Raw genomic sequence first — 16,139 nt, forward strand, 5'->3', positions numbered from 1 at the left:
TAAAGGTTCTATTCGCAATGTAGTAATAAAAAGAGTGATGGGAGATTCAAAAAAAACTTACTTTGCCTCCTCTTCTAGGAGCTGTGAGAATTCACAAAAAAAAAAAAAAAAAAACGAGTGATTGGCTACGCCCGAAACAATTCACAAAATACACGAACAAACTGTCTTTAGGTGAAGTAAAAGAGGCCCGTACAATTGATTTTGCCAACTAGAGCCTATTTTTTATTACCAATAAGAAACAGAGCTGCAAGAATGCAAGAGCCCTAACACGACTAATAATGTCTTGGCTGAAGGCAATTATGAAGGAGAGAGATATGGAACAGACCTCTCACTCCTCCTGAGATACTTCATCGAGCAGTTTCTTTGTCGCTTCATTAACTTCCACGTTTTCCATCTTTAGACGTCGGCGCATAGCAGGATGACTCTTTCCTGCTGCTGCATATGTTCTTATCAATGGTTCAAAGATTTCTGCACCAATGTTATCTGTTACCTTCTTTAAAATCTCCACCAAATTCTCAGCTCCATTAACATCTTTCTTTTGCTCGAAAAGGCTCATCAATGTTCTGATTGTTTCCTGTGACGGTACCCATTTGCCACCATCTCCTCTGCCGATAGAAACTGCCTTAGACATACATTCGAGTGCTTGAGCCGTATCACCTCTCTTTACATAGTAATCCATGAAGATTTCCCAGGTTTTGGCATTGGCTTTGCTTCCCCTTCTAGGAGCTTTCTCCTTGAGCTCTCTTGCCTTTTCGATGAGACCATCTTTAGCATAAGCTCCAATCAACACATTTACAATCCTGATGTCATAAGTAGAACAGTTAGCTTGCCATTCCTTGAACAGTGTCTCTGCACCCGGTAAATCTTTCAAGTTCACCAGCACTTGTATCATGTTTAGATAGGCAACATTTGAGGTTTTCGGAATAGCCAGCCTCAGTGAACGCCAAATCCTGTAAACTTCAGTCAATTTCCCCAGTCGTCCATACAAAGTAATGAGAAACTGATATGCCGTAAAATCCCGTTGCGTGTTTTTCATCTCCAGTTCCTGAAGGGCCTTCTCAGCTTTCTGAGACAGTCCAGCATCAACATATATAGATGCCATATTGCTGTAAGTAGTCCAATCTGGAGCAACTCTACCATCTCTATTCATCTCTTCAATGACTCTCTCAACACCAGAGATATCATTAGTAGCAGCCAAAGCCCTCATCCAGACATTGTACGTGTACGAATCCGGCATTACATTCTCAGCCTTCAGTTCCTGGATCATTGCTGGAACCTTCTCAGGCTGACCCGTCTTAGTGTAAAGAGTCATAAGACTGTTATAAGACATGGAACTAGGAGTGATGTTGAGCTCTTTCATCTTGTTCAATAAACCTTCAGCTTTCTCCGTCATCAATTCCTTGCAGTAACAATTCAAAAGAGACCCATACGTGAGTTCTGTCTTAGATGTTTCCGGAAGATCAACAAAATAATTCTCCCCAGCCGTAATTCCCCTAGATTTAGCAACAAGATCAAGATGGATTGCTTGATCACTCACTGTCTTGTTCATACCTCTCTCTTCCATAACTTCAGAGAGCTACAAAACCAAAAAACAACTCTACAACATAAATCCTCAAGAAACACAATCATCACACAGCAGGTACCAAATTGTTCCTAATGAGCATCAAACTACCACTTAATGAATCTACATTTCTATAAGCAAATGTTTGTACAATCTGAAAAATCGTTGTGAAGCTAATCCCTAAAAGATCGAAAATGCAATTTCCCAGGAATAAGATGGAGTTTGTTGATTTAATGAAACCTTGAGAGCTGGGTAGTAGAGGCCACGATTTCGGAGTTTCTTGATCGTGTCTCCGACCTCCCATTTGAAAACGTGCTTAGTGCCTTTGAGGAACTGATTCAGCTGCTGTCGAACTTTGACCTCTGTGCCGCCATCTTTGAAGAGACGATGGTAAAGAGGTTCTTCGATGTACTTCTTCGTCGATCTCTTCGTGACGTCTCTCGATCGGCTCAAATGTCGCATCGCCATATTTTTCCCGTCGGACTGAGTGAGTGAGCAACGACGGACGAGAAGGTTTTGGGTAAAACCCTAATTCACTGTGACGTTTCAAGCTGGGAGAGGAGTGAAGATTATGGACCTTTTAATGGGCCTGAAAATTAATTTCATGTTGGCCCATATCATTATTTACAAATATGCCAAACACCATACTAGTAGTCTATTTTCTCTGTTGTATTATCATCATTTGTTTGTGTATTTTTTTTTAGTGAGATAAAATTTGTTCAAGTAAACATTTTGATCAAAACCTCATCGTATAACAATATGATTGAAGAGAAGAAAAGAAAACAAGAAACATGTTCCGTGAAGGTTACAAAGGGGCGCAAGTAAAATTACCATAGAGACAAATTCACAAGAATATGGCTTCTAAAACAAATTAAAAAGGGAAATTTGATCAGCTAACTCTTTCAAAAAGTTTTCGTTTTCTCTATTTTTGTCTTCAGGCAATCCCCCGAGGAATGTGGGAATCACAATGACATTGACGATGAAACTGAATGAGCCTTACACGAGTCTTAGTTCGTACTCACCCGCCATGGTTATGTATCTCACCCATGGAAGTGCTTGGTACCCGCTCTTCTCAATTATCTTCAGGTACCGAACCTACACGCCAAAAATAAACATATATTTTAAAATATGACACTGTGTAACGCAGTGGGGTGAGCTAAAATTGCAGAAGATGTGGAAACCATTTATGTAGCACAAGCTTTACCTGAATCCCTGAAACGGTGAAATAAGGGATCTCAAATTTGACACGGATAGGAGCTTTCCGCTCAGGTGTTGCTTCCTCTGCAGTAATACTGGGAAGATGGAACTCTGCCCTTAACATATACTCCTATATTGGGTTTCTGAAGGTTAGCACTCATACTACATTGCTGATTGTTTCAACTTGATATATGAAATATTAGGAAACTTGCTAGAGATATAAGCTTCTACCTTGTTCCCGGGGAAAGATTTGATTTTCCAGACTAACGCATCCTTTTCAGGAGCGTAAGAGGCAGACCCAAGAGATGTCCTAACGGTTGGGTTAGATGCATCGGTTGGTACAGGCAACTCAATCTCAACGTTCGTTGCGGTGCTGCAAATAGAAAGTTCTCAATCAAACGTTCAAAGAATCTGGTCATCAAAATGTTTGGATTTTAGGAAAAGGGAAAAGGAAAACAGGCACAATACCGAATATATTTACCTTCGTTCCTTGAACTGACTTCTAGCTTTGACAAGCATCTCAACACGACTTCTGGAGTGACTTTCTATTTGCGCCTCCACCCATATAAGAGGCTTCACCTGAATAAGGAGTATAGAAAAGAAACATATCTTGAGATACACTTGTTAAGGACGAGGAAAAACTCCTATAGATGCTATATCCGACATGTCAAACCTGAGTACTGAGTCTATATGTCATCAGATCAAAAGCTCCATCAGGGGGTATGAAAGATATCGTCCTATCGTTTTCAAAACGGGCCAATCGAACACACCTGCATTAAATAATTGGTTGTTGAAGAGTACATAAAACTCAAGTATAGAATCTTTTTGAATAAAAGAAAAAAGGGTTAGGATCAACGGAGACTTTCCAAGTTTTAATATAACAGAAGCTTAAAGACGTACTGATGAAATTTGATGTCCTCTAAATCAATAGCTTTTCCTTTTGTTGCTCGTCCCTGCGCTTCCAGCAATACTCTATCATTCAGTCCTAACTTACACTCTGGCATTCCACTGCAATAGAATGGATCAAAGAGAAGAAGAGTCAAATAAAACGCCAAGACAGAGATTAAAGCAAAAGGGACATGATAGAACATGATTTGACTGATTAGAAACGATATAGAAAATTTCATGTGTTAACATACGTCAAGTAAGTTCGCATCTTCAGCGCTCCAACAACATCAGACCTCACAATTTGCCCATTACTGTTGACAAGAATATTTACATTCTCAATTACATCCAAGAAAACCTGGAAAAAGGGAGCAGGTTGTCATCATTTGCAGACAGAAACACAACACAAATTTATTCCTCTCTTGCAAATAAAAGCACTCACTTCATTCTTCTTGTACTGTATTCCCTCACTCCTCCAGGAGACAGCATTTGTCACAGCCATTGGAGGTCTCTGTGTAACTTCCATTCTATACGCATCAGTCTTAATGAATTCACTGAGAATTCTTGCTTCGGTATACTGAGGGTAACCAAAGTCCATCATCTCATCAAGTAGCTCATACTGCAGCACCAGAAATCAGTTTCAGCATCTAACAAGGATAATACTTTTCAAAATTCCGATGATCTATTTGGTTGGGAAAGTAATAGAAAGTTTAATTCCAAATACTACTGTAAGAGCGAGGTCAGAAACTTAACATACCACAACCACAAAGTTATCCCTCAATGATTCCTCTTCTAACTCCTCGAAGTAATGTTTGAAAACCTATAACCAGATAATAGATACAATTTCCATTGCATCAAACATCCAATAAAAAGATGGAGACTTAAGAGAAAAAATAAAATAATTTAATAGCCATACTTACATCGACCACGCGGTGAAGAAAGAAGATAAGACTGGCAGCATTACAATTCTGTCTGGATGCTATCATCAAGTATACATTACTATGTTGTACAAACATATAAGTAACCCCATTATCGTAAGCAACTGGATCATTTGACTGTGAATCACCCTGAACAATTAAACAAAACCATGAATGACAACACTCTGATTCTAATCCAGATAGCTTTCAAAAGCTAATTCAGATCAAATCCTAATCCAAACCATTTAAGCCAATGATCAAACTTGCTCATTACTTCCAACAGTTTCAGTCGCATCAGATTACATAGACGGACACGAATCCATTATCATAGACAGAAATGACTCAATTGCAAATGACGAAACCTCTCTAAACACAAATCTACACGTTCATATATTCCCTGCTAATTCTACAGTAAACCAGTAATAACCACCGATCAATGAGCGATAAAAGGAAGAACACAGAACAAAAACCTCTTTCTCGATTAGCTTAGTGAAGAACCGCTCGGCTTGGGCAGCGGAGACATCACCACGGTAATCACGCCAAACGAGAACGCGACCCTTGATGTCAAGCAGAAACAGCGCGGAGGCCGCTCCTGCCATGTTCTTTCCCTAAAGAGTTACGAATCAGATCCAAAAATGCGGCTGATTAATCAGCGAGATCTGAAGAAAGTATCGTTTATATGAAGAAGACGAAGTAACAACATCTACAAGGAGATTGAGATAGATCTCTCCCAGCTGAGATTTCTCATTTCGCTAATTGGTTTTTTCTTTTTCTAGCGATCTGATCGATTTCGTTATCGTTCTTTGATCTCTCTCTAGCTACTCGTTGATTTTGAGCTTTCCCATATTCGCCTCAGCGTTCCATTACAACGGCGTCGTATTCACATTTTCCGTTTTAACGAAGTTCGATCCAGATAAACCGAACCGAAATATTTAATTTGAGCATCGAACCCGGTTCACTGCATTTTAACTTTGTTTATGGGGAATGATCGAATGTTGCATACCCATTATGCTCTGATATAATATAAGATGTATGCATCAATAGTGTTTTCTACTATTTAGCTTCGTCCACGGCGTTTTCCAAGAGTTCTGTAATATATATTGTTTTGATTTTGGTTCTGAGAAGTTAAGTTGTGTGAAAATCTTTAAAAATTTCTTTAGACTACTGCCACGTTCAACAAAGCTGATAAGTATAATGGCAAGTTAGGTTTGTTGTTTACAGAGGACAACGTAAACAACAAGGTGCTTGGTTTATAATGTTAATAAGGTACTTGGGGCAAATTAAATATGTTGTCTTGAGGACCAAATATATAATTTGGCAATCAAAGTCTTTGTAAAGATATCAACTAATCGGTCAACAAGTCAAGTAACGATGACGTTGTATTGAATTGTACAACATATATACAAAGTGAACTTCGAAATGCTTTATACACGAAAGACCGGTTTAATAACAAACCGCAATGTGACGATCAGATTGAATATGCAAAAATACATTTATGAAAGGGAATACTAGAAACACAAATTCATTATGTGGATGTATAGACATAGTATGCTATATGTCGTTATTTTAAATCAAACACAACTTCTTTTTTTTTTTGGGTTAAAATCAAACACAACTTAAATTATTGTTTTTAAAAACTTTTATATATTTATATATCTAGTGCAAAAAAAGAAGTGCGAACCTAATTGAAAATTTAAGCGGTTCACTTTGGTAAGTTTTATTTGTCCATTTTGGTTTAGTTTCACAGCAACATATGTGTGAGCTATTTTTCTTTATTTTTGCTTATTTATAAAATTCAGTCAAGTTTTAAATTCATCTTTTAGTTGAAGTTACCAAAAGAAGAAGTAAACGTTGACTTTCAAATAAAAATGAGGTCAAAGTCAACAATTCACCCAAAAAAAACTTTGAAAGTATACTCTCATCTCGTTACCTTCATTAATTACGTGCACTGAAAAACAAATACTAAAAAGTGGTTAAATATAGACTCCATATTTATTCAAAGTAATAAGTGCAAATTAAATTCACATGGCTTAGAGTCACGCGTTTCGTCGGGATCCCTATTTTTGAGTATGTTGTAGTGTATTGTTGTGTTCACTCACTCTTCAATCGTTTCATCAATGTATAATTCATTTAGAGTGAGTTCTAACACGTCCTGGTTATTACTTATTACAGATGTATAACTATGTAACGTTTTTCTAATTTGTAACGTTAGAACCGATGGTCTTAAGTGTTCACATACGGTGATTTCATCATTGGGTAATTGATCTTTTTAGTTCAGACTGTTCAGTTCTAAGTTCTAACAATAAGACCGGTCTAAATCACATAACTTCGACCAACATCAGAAAATCATTAGGTAGAGCACTTTTTAGTTGACTACATCTTTTGCACCAACCTTTACAACTTTCCCAATATTTTATAACCTTTTCAAAGTTCAAACTGTAAAGAATAAATTTATGATTGAATATAAAGTGATCTTAGGTTTTTCATGTTAATTGCATATATTTCACAAAACTATTTGCATGAATCACTACAAGAAATATGTATATTGTTAGCGCGAAAGAAATGCTATCATACATATTACATAGCGTTATCGTACATGCTATAACATCGGCAGCCATGGTAGATACTCCATCTATTATAACGTTTTTGACGTACTTTGATAGATCCCCACATAAGATAGCATTTTTATATTATAACGTTAGTTGAATGCTATAATATATTTTATTGTAACACAAAACTAGTGCTATTCTCTTGTTATATAAATTTTATAATTTGTATATTTGAATCTTATTTTGCATAATTTATTCAATTAGATATAATTTAAAAATATATATTTCATAAAATCATCCACATACATAAAATTTAATATTATATTAACTAAAAGAAGTCTTACATAACATAAGTCTTACATAACAAAGTGCCAGTCTCAAAATAAAATAAAACTATTTTCACATTCTCAAACTAATCTCCTCTGTTTTGGTAGCCTCCGAGTCTTTGTCATTCAAAAAAAAAAGAGTCTTCATTTATCTGAAAATCTTACAAGTATGATAGTAAAGTTTCTGCTTTTATGTACAAAATCTATCACTGAAATAATACAAAGCCTACAACCGCTTACCAATCGACTCACACCAGAATCTGGTTGCAAACCAATAGCAGCTGAAACAAAAAAAAATATTTCATACTTTGCAGAAAAATGCTTAACAGTATCTGCAAGAATTTTTTAACATCTCTTAACCTTAAGATCATTAAAGCATGTTTTGAAGTAAAATCACAAACAATGATCAACACAAATAAACAAAAACAAACGAGTGTGTACAAAGTTTCTTCAAAGAGACTTGCCTGAGTTTAAAATTTTACTTACTTTTGAGAGCCAATCACACCAAACGAGCAACAAGAAGTTAACAATATATACCAACGACTTCATAAGTAGCCACTGTCGTCTCTTCTCTCACCACATGCTCCACGTGAGAAAGCATAACCATTCCAAACCCAGAAAACACCAACAAAGCTTATTTTCTACTAATGTTCCAAACCCACAAAACACCAACAAAGTTTTATTATAAGCAATATAAATTAAATAAGTAATTAATTTACTCGAATATTTCAGCAGCTTTTTTATTATTATTATTCCATTATCATAATAGAGAGAACTTGTTTGTTATTCTGAAGACTCTATAATAGAACGGATGATTCTAAAATTAAGAGTAGTGTTCATAGCAATTTGGAAATAGAATAAGATCGATGCATGTTGTAAGTGTGACATATAAGGAGCATTTGATGTATGTTGTGTCAACATTTTGTTAAAAATTTATGCTCGACTTCTTCATTTATTTTTCTAACATATACAAGTCATTCGGTGTAGGATTGGTTCCGACTGCCGAGCCTATTCCTACCGGATATAAGAAGACTGGGGGAATTATCTTTTTCTTCCTGCCTTTAAAATAAAAGGATTCTTTCATGCAGTATACGAGTATTTTAAACCCCACTCTCACATTTAACGAAGATACAATGTACCCTCAGTTTCCACTATCTCTTTGTTCTTTTAATGTTACGATAATAAATATTAATATATATGATACTATGAATTTTGAAAGAGAAAAAAAAAAGTAAGCAAACTGAATCGACAACTAAACAATCTCGGTTGTATTAAAGGTCGCTATTGAGCATTGACTATAAGACCATCTTCTCTCAATCACATGTTCCACTCTGTTCACATTCTCTCTCTCGTTCCAAGCTAATATTAACCAAAACTAATTCTTATACTATTTCAGTATTTCCATTTCCCCTGTTTCTCTCAAAACTCCATACGAAAACCTAATAATGGGACTTTCCGACAAGACTCACCACCACTTGGACGGCAAATTTGGCGAAACAATAGAATGAAAGAAATGGGTAATTACCGAAATCTCCTTACATTCTCCGATGAAGCCGACGATTAGCCTCTCTTCCTCTGCCTTAGACAACACGGAAGACGAAGATCTCTTGTCTCCCAAGACTCCAACGGCGGCTTCTTTTAGAATACCGAAGGCGTTTACGTGTCCTCCGGCGCCTAAGAAAAGGAAAACGTCATTGAAGTTTAGTTACGGCGGTGGCGTTAGAGAGTTCTTCTCCCCACCGGATCTTGAAAACGTCTTCTTACACAGAACTACTTAATATCTGATTTCTCGACTCTCTTTCTAACCTTTTTAGCTTTTCTTAAAAATAAACTTGAAATATTTCTTCATTACTTTAATTAGCTTTTTATTAAGTGTTTAATTCGTTGTTTTTCATTTTTACACTGGGAAAAAAAATTTAGGAGTTAGGACCCTGACAAAAGTTAGTGAGCGATGTTCATGTACAACTTTGTTTCCAACTGATGAATCCATAATAAATAACATAATTTTCTTGATATATACTCCATAAAAATGTAGTATTGGAGTATAATTTTCTTGGTATATATATACTCCAATAATCTTGATATAATATATTATATTTTTAATCAAAATTCTGCATTAAAATGTGAAACGGCACTAATTAATTATTAAACAAAATTTAAGTTCTAAAACCACACCTTTTTGAAATAGAGAGAGTAATATATAGAGCTAAGCTAAAAATAGAAGTGGCATTTTAAGCTATATTTTCAATATTCCTTAAAGCTTTTTTGGTGCCACCATAAAACTATTTGTAGGGTGAGAAACTTTCACGTGTCTTCAATGGTGTTGGAAGCATATGCTAACAGTTTGGGGGCAGAGAAAGGGTTTAATTTGCTGACTCCAACTTCGTAATCGACTTGGCTAAAGTTGTGGCGGAATTAAAGGATTCAGAAGAGTGCCCATTTCTTGGCGTTTTATTGCATGAGATCCGACATTTTCAAAAATCTTTTTCCCCCAGGTGAAAGGATACTCACACTCCACGTGAACTGAATTTATGTGATCATTCTCTTTCTAAGTTTGCTGTTTTCCTGCTGTTTTCCCTATAGGAAAACGAGCTATTTCCCCCCAAGAACTATCATATTTCGCTGGATGGAGTCCGAACTTGAGCCACAATCTATATAGCCATGTCAACTATGACCAATCTCTATGTCCCCCCAAATTAAAAGTTCTACACCTATATCCCCCTGGAAATGAATTGCTTCGGTTTATCCGGTGAACCGCAGACCAAACAATATAAACTCAAAATTAAACCAATTATGACCCGATCCCTACATAGTCACGACCCGATTCCTTACCCACAAATTCCCAATTTTCAAATATCACGAACCCTACAATCAACTTGACATTGTTCTTCTTCTTTCTTATTTTCTGGGTTCCCATTATCGAATTCGAGCTCCAGAATGAGCAATTTATCAACAAAGTCGACCGGATTTTCCAGTTCTCGTGCGAGAGGAAGAGTTTTCGGTGTGCCAAAGAGATGTTGGTGCGGGGAAGCTGTTGTGGCATTGATCTCGAAATCTGATCCGAATCCTTACCGGAGATACTACCGTTGTAGTTTTGCTGCAACAAATAAGGTAAAAGTTTTTTATTTATTCTTGTTTCATGATTTTGGTTGGTTCTAATTAATGGGAAATTGGTAGCTTCGGAACGATGAACACACGTTCAAGTGGGTCGATGAAGCTTTGCTGAATGAGGTAGATGCAGTGATCTCAAGGAATGCTGGACTTGAGCAACAGCTGAAAGAGCTTAGGACAGAGAGGTTGGAGTTTGATACTATGGTTTATGAGAAGATGGAGAAAGAGATCTTGGAGAAGGTTGAAGATGGTTTAGGTGAAGCCAAATCATGGAATAAAAAGATGATGAGTGTTATATTGTTAGTCTGTATGGTCATGATTGGACTAAGCAAAGTAGTTGGTTGAAGATGGTGTATGGTCATGGTTGTAACCTTTTGTGTTAAGACATTTGTATTACAAACCTTTTGTGGTAAACATGAAGCTCCATTTGTTTCAAACATGAAGCTATGCTTTCATACAAAATAATACAAAAGAGATAGGGAGCAAAGAGATTAAATTCAATGTCATAAACGTTAAAATAGATGATACAAAAGAGATAGGGAGCAAATGCCACAATGCATTATTCTTTTCTTCTGTTTTGGTTGCTTCTTAGTAGGTGACTCATTCACACCCTTCTTCCTTTTCTTGTCAGCCTTGGTCTGGTTTTCTTCAGGTGGTTCTGCAAACACTTTATTCCCATTTGTGCGAGGCCAAAACTTTGCACTCCTTTGTGGAATTAGGCCTTCTTCATAATTTCTCCTCCATATAGCTGTTCGGAACCACTGGCAGACGTAGTCTTCAGCCTTTAGCGTCTTATGAATGATGAGACCATATGCATGCTCACATGGGATGCCACAAATTTGCCACTTCTAACACGTACAAGTCATCTTCTTTAGACAGACACGGTGAGAGTCTCCACTGACTTTGACTTCAAATGTGCCATTTGTGCTTGTTGATACCTTAGCCGTAGATGCTAGTTTGTGCTCATCCGCAAGAAACATAACAACATATGGAGTACAGATTCCTGCAAACATTTGTGAAAAACATGAGTAGTATAAACAAAAAAAAATTACATAAGTCGCAAGGAGAATATATGTTTTACCTGTGTGAGAATGAGATAAGACAGACCTCTTTGCAATTCGCACCATGGCCAGTCGTCTTATTGCTTCTAACATGGCAACAAAAGGCTTCTCTCTTGCCTTGTTGATGGAGCTGTTAAATGACTCAGTCGGGTTATTGTCGACATCTTCACAGTAATTACCAACCTTGTGGAATGCCCTACACCAACTCTTTGGATTTGTCCTCATTACATCACTGTAAACGCGAGAATCATAAGCAAATATCCTCTCCAAATGCCGCAAATACTCTGTCTCATTGTAAGACCATGCCAAATCCCATAGTAGTGGCTTCAATCGAGTCTTATTTCCATGAACCTTTTTCAAGTTACCGTATATGTGTTGAACACACATCCGATGCTCTATCTTTGGTAACTCCTCAGAAACAGCCTTGATCAATCCCTGTGATAAAAGCATAAGTCAAGTTAAATAAGAGAAGCCAAAATAAAAGCATAAGTCAAGTTAAATAAGAGAAGCCAAAATAAAAAAGCATAAGTGAAGTTAACTTGCCTTTTGCCTATCGGACATAAGGATGAATCCATCACCATCGTTTAACCCAAAGTCTTCTTTCATCAACTTAGCAAACCATAGCCAATTGTCATAGTTCTCAACCTTGACAACTCCCCATGCTATTGGATATATACCATTGTTTGCATCCCTGCCTAAATCTACCAATAGCTGACCCTTAATCTTATTCTTCAAAAAGCAACCATCAATTCCTATGATCGGCCTACAAGTCGCCATCCATGTTCTTCTAATGTTGTCAAAACAAACATAGAACCTGTTGAACATGTCCTTCCCTTCATCGTCCGTAATACACTTGACCTCTACATGTGAATTCGGGTTTGATGCCATAATCTCAGCTGCATAATCTCTTAATCTATGGAACTGCTCATCATACTCCCTCTCAATCCACTTTCTAGCAGTCTTCCTAGCAGCTTGACACTGAGGCCTAGTGATACTAATCTTCCAATCTCTCATTACGATTTCCTCAATCTTCCTAGGCATGAAGTACTCGGGATCATCTCTAATCTTATCAACAAACAACCTAGCTATATGAGGCACTGTTAACATCTCACACTCTCCATTTGGGATACAGCTATGCTTATCAACAAATTTATTGATCTTCCATACTCTATCATTTGACAGAATCGACGCATAAACCTTCCACTCACATTTAAATCCATCCTCATCATTAACACCAACGCATTTATACCCTATTTTCGATTTATCATACCTGTACTGCTTCAGATTTCTCCCGGTTTTGAGAACATAATCGAGAACCGCCTCCTTGAATGCAACTCCATTGAAAAACGCCTGCTTATAGAACAACTCCCCATTCCCACGCCTCATATTCGTACGAGCTCTTGTTGGTCCGTCTTCATCAACGTCTTCACTCTCTGGGTACACATCGTGGCGGATTGGAGGTTCGTCGCTAAAATCCTTAACTAGCTGTTCGATGTGAAATTCGTCTCGATCTTCACCTTCTTCGTCATAATCACCGCCGGGATCTCTCTCAACTAACGACATCGTCTCTCAACTCGAAAGAACTCGAAATCGCAGTTTTTAGGGTTCTTCAAGTTTTGGGGATTTTTTCGATTTAGGGTTTTGTTGGGAGAAATCTGGGGATTTTTCGATTTAGGGTTTTCTCGAGATTGAAAGGATGATATATCTGGTTAAATCGACAAATTCGGGTAAAATCAGGTTTAATCTGGTCAAATTTGGTTTAGGCTATTCGTTAGATGGTTAAGCAAATAGTAAACCGTCACATAACCAGGTCTAGGTGTAACTAGATATAGAACTTTTTTTTCATGGGGATATAGGTGTAGAACTTTTAATTTGGGGGAACATAGAGATTGGTCATAATTGACATGGCTATATAAATTGTGGCTCAAGTTCGGACTCCATCCAGCAAGATATGATAGATTTTGGGGGAAAATAGCTCGTTTTCCCGTTTCCTTACCTTCAATACCAAATTTTGTTTTTGATCTAATTCGTATTTGTCTTTCAAGCCTTGCAAGAGGAAATAGAGATTTTCGAAAAAAATTTGAAAAGAATAGTTAACACCCAATAATTACCCAACTCACCCATAGATAATATAGGAATTGTGGTCTTTCAAAATAGAATATTTGCATGCACGTGTTTTGTAGCATCTCAAGATCGGTTCGACACTTCGACTAAGATCGATATTGCTCAAATAATAAATTGAATCGCACTATCTCAATATAGAACACTCGACGATGACAACAAATCATCCAAACGTTATTCTCCAAATGCAATGCATATAAGAAGTATTGTCGAAGAGTCACAAAAACATCATCTAAATATATTTCACTACCGCAAACAATACAAAGTCAAAGGACTTAGCCTACCGCATTAGAGCATTTTCATCACTAGTTTTTTAATATTAGTTTCTTACAAATAAGATCATACAAATATTATTATTTTGCACAAAAAACAAACAAATATTATTATTTAGTTTAATGGGTTGATTGAATAGTGTAAGAACTCTTTCCAGAGTTATACCACCTCTAATGGAGGGTTATTATTTTAAAACTCTTTTTTTTTTCAGAACTCTTAATATTTTTTATCATTAGATTTTGCATTTTTAAAATAAAAACCTTTTGAAGGTTAACTAAAACTTATTGGGATTCTTATTTATCAGAAAATGTTATTTTCAAAAAAAAATATTTTAAGTAGAATTTAATTAACTTAAATGTTTAAACAAATTATATTTTATGAATTACAAAATTATTACATTTCATAAAATTTTAAACATACAAAACATAAAGCATATTAATAATAAAAGTACAAACCATAAATGGAAAAAATATAATTGCAATATATTAAATTTATCTCTTAAGTTTACTAAATAAGAATTGTCTCTTAAGTTTATTAAATAAGAGGTGTTCCCTCGCCCCAGTATAAGAACACTAGTCGGCTCTTCACTGTTCTTCGTCGCTTTTTTTTTGAGAATTGGTGTTTGGAATTTCACGGCGTTTCTTGAAACATGGAAATAGAGATGGATCGCGCAGAGAAGATTGTTCTACCTTCGAAAGTGATAACGGACGAGATCCTTATGAGAGTTCCGCTGGAATCTTTGATGGCATTCAAAACTGGTTGCAAGGAATGAAACACACGCGTGAGTGAACCTAATTTCATCTTCCAACACTTCGATATGTCGAGAGAGCATTTTCTTGGAATTGATGGGAAGGTTAGGGTTATCAACCCCAAGACCAGTGTGGTTAGATCCTGGCCAGTTCCAAAACCGTTGCAACATGGAAGTATGGTAAATTGTGTTGTTCACTGCGACGACGTTTTCTTATGGCAACCCAACGACAAGCAAGTTCTCGGGTTGAGGTTGTGCTTATGGAATCCCATAATGAAGCATTTGCAATGGATTAGGCCGAGACTTTACTATGGTTTTACTGATTCTTATGGTATTGGATACCATAAGCGTGGCCAGTTCAAAGTATTGAGGTTTGTGAATTTGTTTCCCAAGGATTTGGATGAGGAATTTTTATGGTTTAACAGATTGCTATGGTATTTGTCACCATATGCGTGGTTTTGAGAAAAAAAAATGTAAGATTTTGGCTTATAATAAAAAAATCTAACAGTGACAAAAAATTATGAGGACTGAATAGAATAGATAATTCATATTTCATGTTTGTGAGACAGACATGAGATCAATTAAAAATTCTTAAACTGATTTTGATTACATTTACATAAAAATCATGTAAATATCTAAATTTAACTACGGCATTGAGTATTGTTGTAAATAGTTATTGTAACTTTATTTTTTTTTATATGATTGATAGTGGATGTGGGTGATCATTATCTGAAACTATAATTCGTTGAGCAATAAAAGTGCAAGTTATATAATGTCATGGTTTACATTATGATTATTATACTTATTTTGTTTTGTCTTTTATGTAAATAAAATAAGATAAGAGCAACAAAAGTATTTAATTAATCTTTGTAAAGATTATTGTTAATTTTATAATGGTTTTGCAATAAATTGAGACAATTATGGATGATTTTGCATTAAAATATGCAAAGAGAGTAGCATTCGACAAGTAAAGATTTTTAATGTTTTATTTTTCTTATTTACAAACTGTTTACGGAATTGAAAACTGTTTTTGAAATTTAATTTGACTTTTGATATATATTAATATTCAATGCGATTTTGCATAAAATTAGAAAAAAAAAACATTTTTTTTTTTTTGCAAAGCATATGAAAATGTTGAACCGGTCATGTTGGCTAAATCAACGAGGGAGTCTGAATCCGCCTTCATCAAATCTTTTGACTTATCAATGGAAGCTTTGATTCCATATGTGATTATGTTCTCTCCCTAGTGATAAGTCAAGAGATTTGATGCAGTGACACATTATCTTTGTTACATCTAGAAATATTGAAGTTTGGTTCACAACACCACTCAATCGTGAAATTGTATCTTGGAGCCAATAGTTCAATGTGTCACACACTGGAGAAACAACCC

At 36.0% G+C, this 16,139-nt stretch overlaps 3 protein-coding genes, 1 long non-coding RNA gene and 2 pseudogenes across 4 annotated transcripts; 2 read left to right on the top strand and 4 right to left on the bottom strand.

Annotated features, from left to right (window-relative positions):
- Positions 1-38: 38 nt before the first annotated feature.
- LOC104752742 (large ribosomal subunit protein mL101 (rPPR4)) lies at positions 39-2,109 on the bottom strand. Its single transcript, XM_087492992.1, has 2 exons — positions 1,802-2,109; positions 39-1,576 (listed from the first exon to the last, which is right to left on the bottom strand). The coding sequence occupies exons 1-2, from the start codon at positions 2,027-2,029 to the stop codon at positions 329-331; spliced, it is 1,476 nt and encodes a 491-aa protein (XP_087349118.1). The 5' UTR covers positions 2,030-2,109; the 3' UTR covers positions 39-328.
- A 182-nt stretch (positions 2,110-2,291) lies between these two features.
- LOC104752743 (AP-1 complex subunit mu-2) lies at positions 2,292-5,466 on the bottom strand. The gene is made up of 11 exons (XM_010474955.2): positions 5,031-5,466; positions 4,564-4,710; positions 4,401-4,463; positions 4,086-4,262; positions 3,898-4,001; positions 3,659-3,766; positions 3,432-3,528; positions 3,240-3,337; positions 2,990-3,131; positions 2,766-2,888; positions 2,292-2,656 (listed from the first exon to the last, which is right to left on the bottom strand). Exons 1-11 carry the CDS (start codon positions 5,157-5,159, stop codon positions 2,558-2,560), a joined length of 1,287 nt encoding a protein of 428 aa, XP_010473257.1. The 5' UTR covers positions 5,160-5,466; the 3' UTR covers positions 2,292-2,557.
- A 1,946-nt stretch (positions 5,467-7,412) lies between these two features.
- LOC147926078 (uncharacterized) lies at positions 7,413-7,799 on the bottom strand. The gene is made up of 2 exons (XR_015585089.1): positions 7,676-7,799; positions 7,413-7,587 (listed from the first exon to the last, which is right to left on the bottom strand). It is a non-coding gene; the product is annotated as an uncharacterized LOC147926078 (long non-coding RNA).
- A 965-nt stretch (positions 7,800-8,764) lies between these two features.
- Positions 8,765-9,375, top strand: LOC104752744 (cyclin-dependent protein kinase inhibitor SMR15 pseudogene; annotated as a pseudogene).
- Positions 9,376-10,359: 984 nt separating this feature from the next.
- LOC104754098 (uncharacterized protein At4g04775-like) lies at positions 10,360-10,891 on the top strand. The gene is made up of 2 exons (XM_010476255.2): positions 10,360-10,546; positions 10,613-10,891. The coding sequence occupies exons 1-2, from the start codon at positions 10,373-10,375 to the stop codon at positions 10,889-10,891; spliced, it is 453 nt and encodes a 150-aa protein (XP_010474557.2). The 5' UTR covers positions 10,360-10,372.
- Positions 10,892-11,058: 167 nt separating this feature from the next.
- Positions 11,059-13,170, bottom strand: LOC104754099 (uncharacterized; annotated as a pseudogene).
- Between the last annotated feature and the right edge of the window lie 2,969 nt (positions 13,171-16,139).

Source organism: Camelina sativa, chromosome 16 (genome assembly GCF_030686135.1).
Source record: "Camelina sativa cultivar CO46 ecotype springtype chromosome 16, ASM3068613v1".
In the NCBI taxonomy this organism is placed as follows: domain Eukaryota; kingdom Viridiplantae; phylum Streptophyta; class Magnoliopsida; order Brassicales; family Brassicaceae; genus Camelina; species Camelina sativa.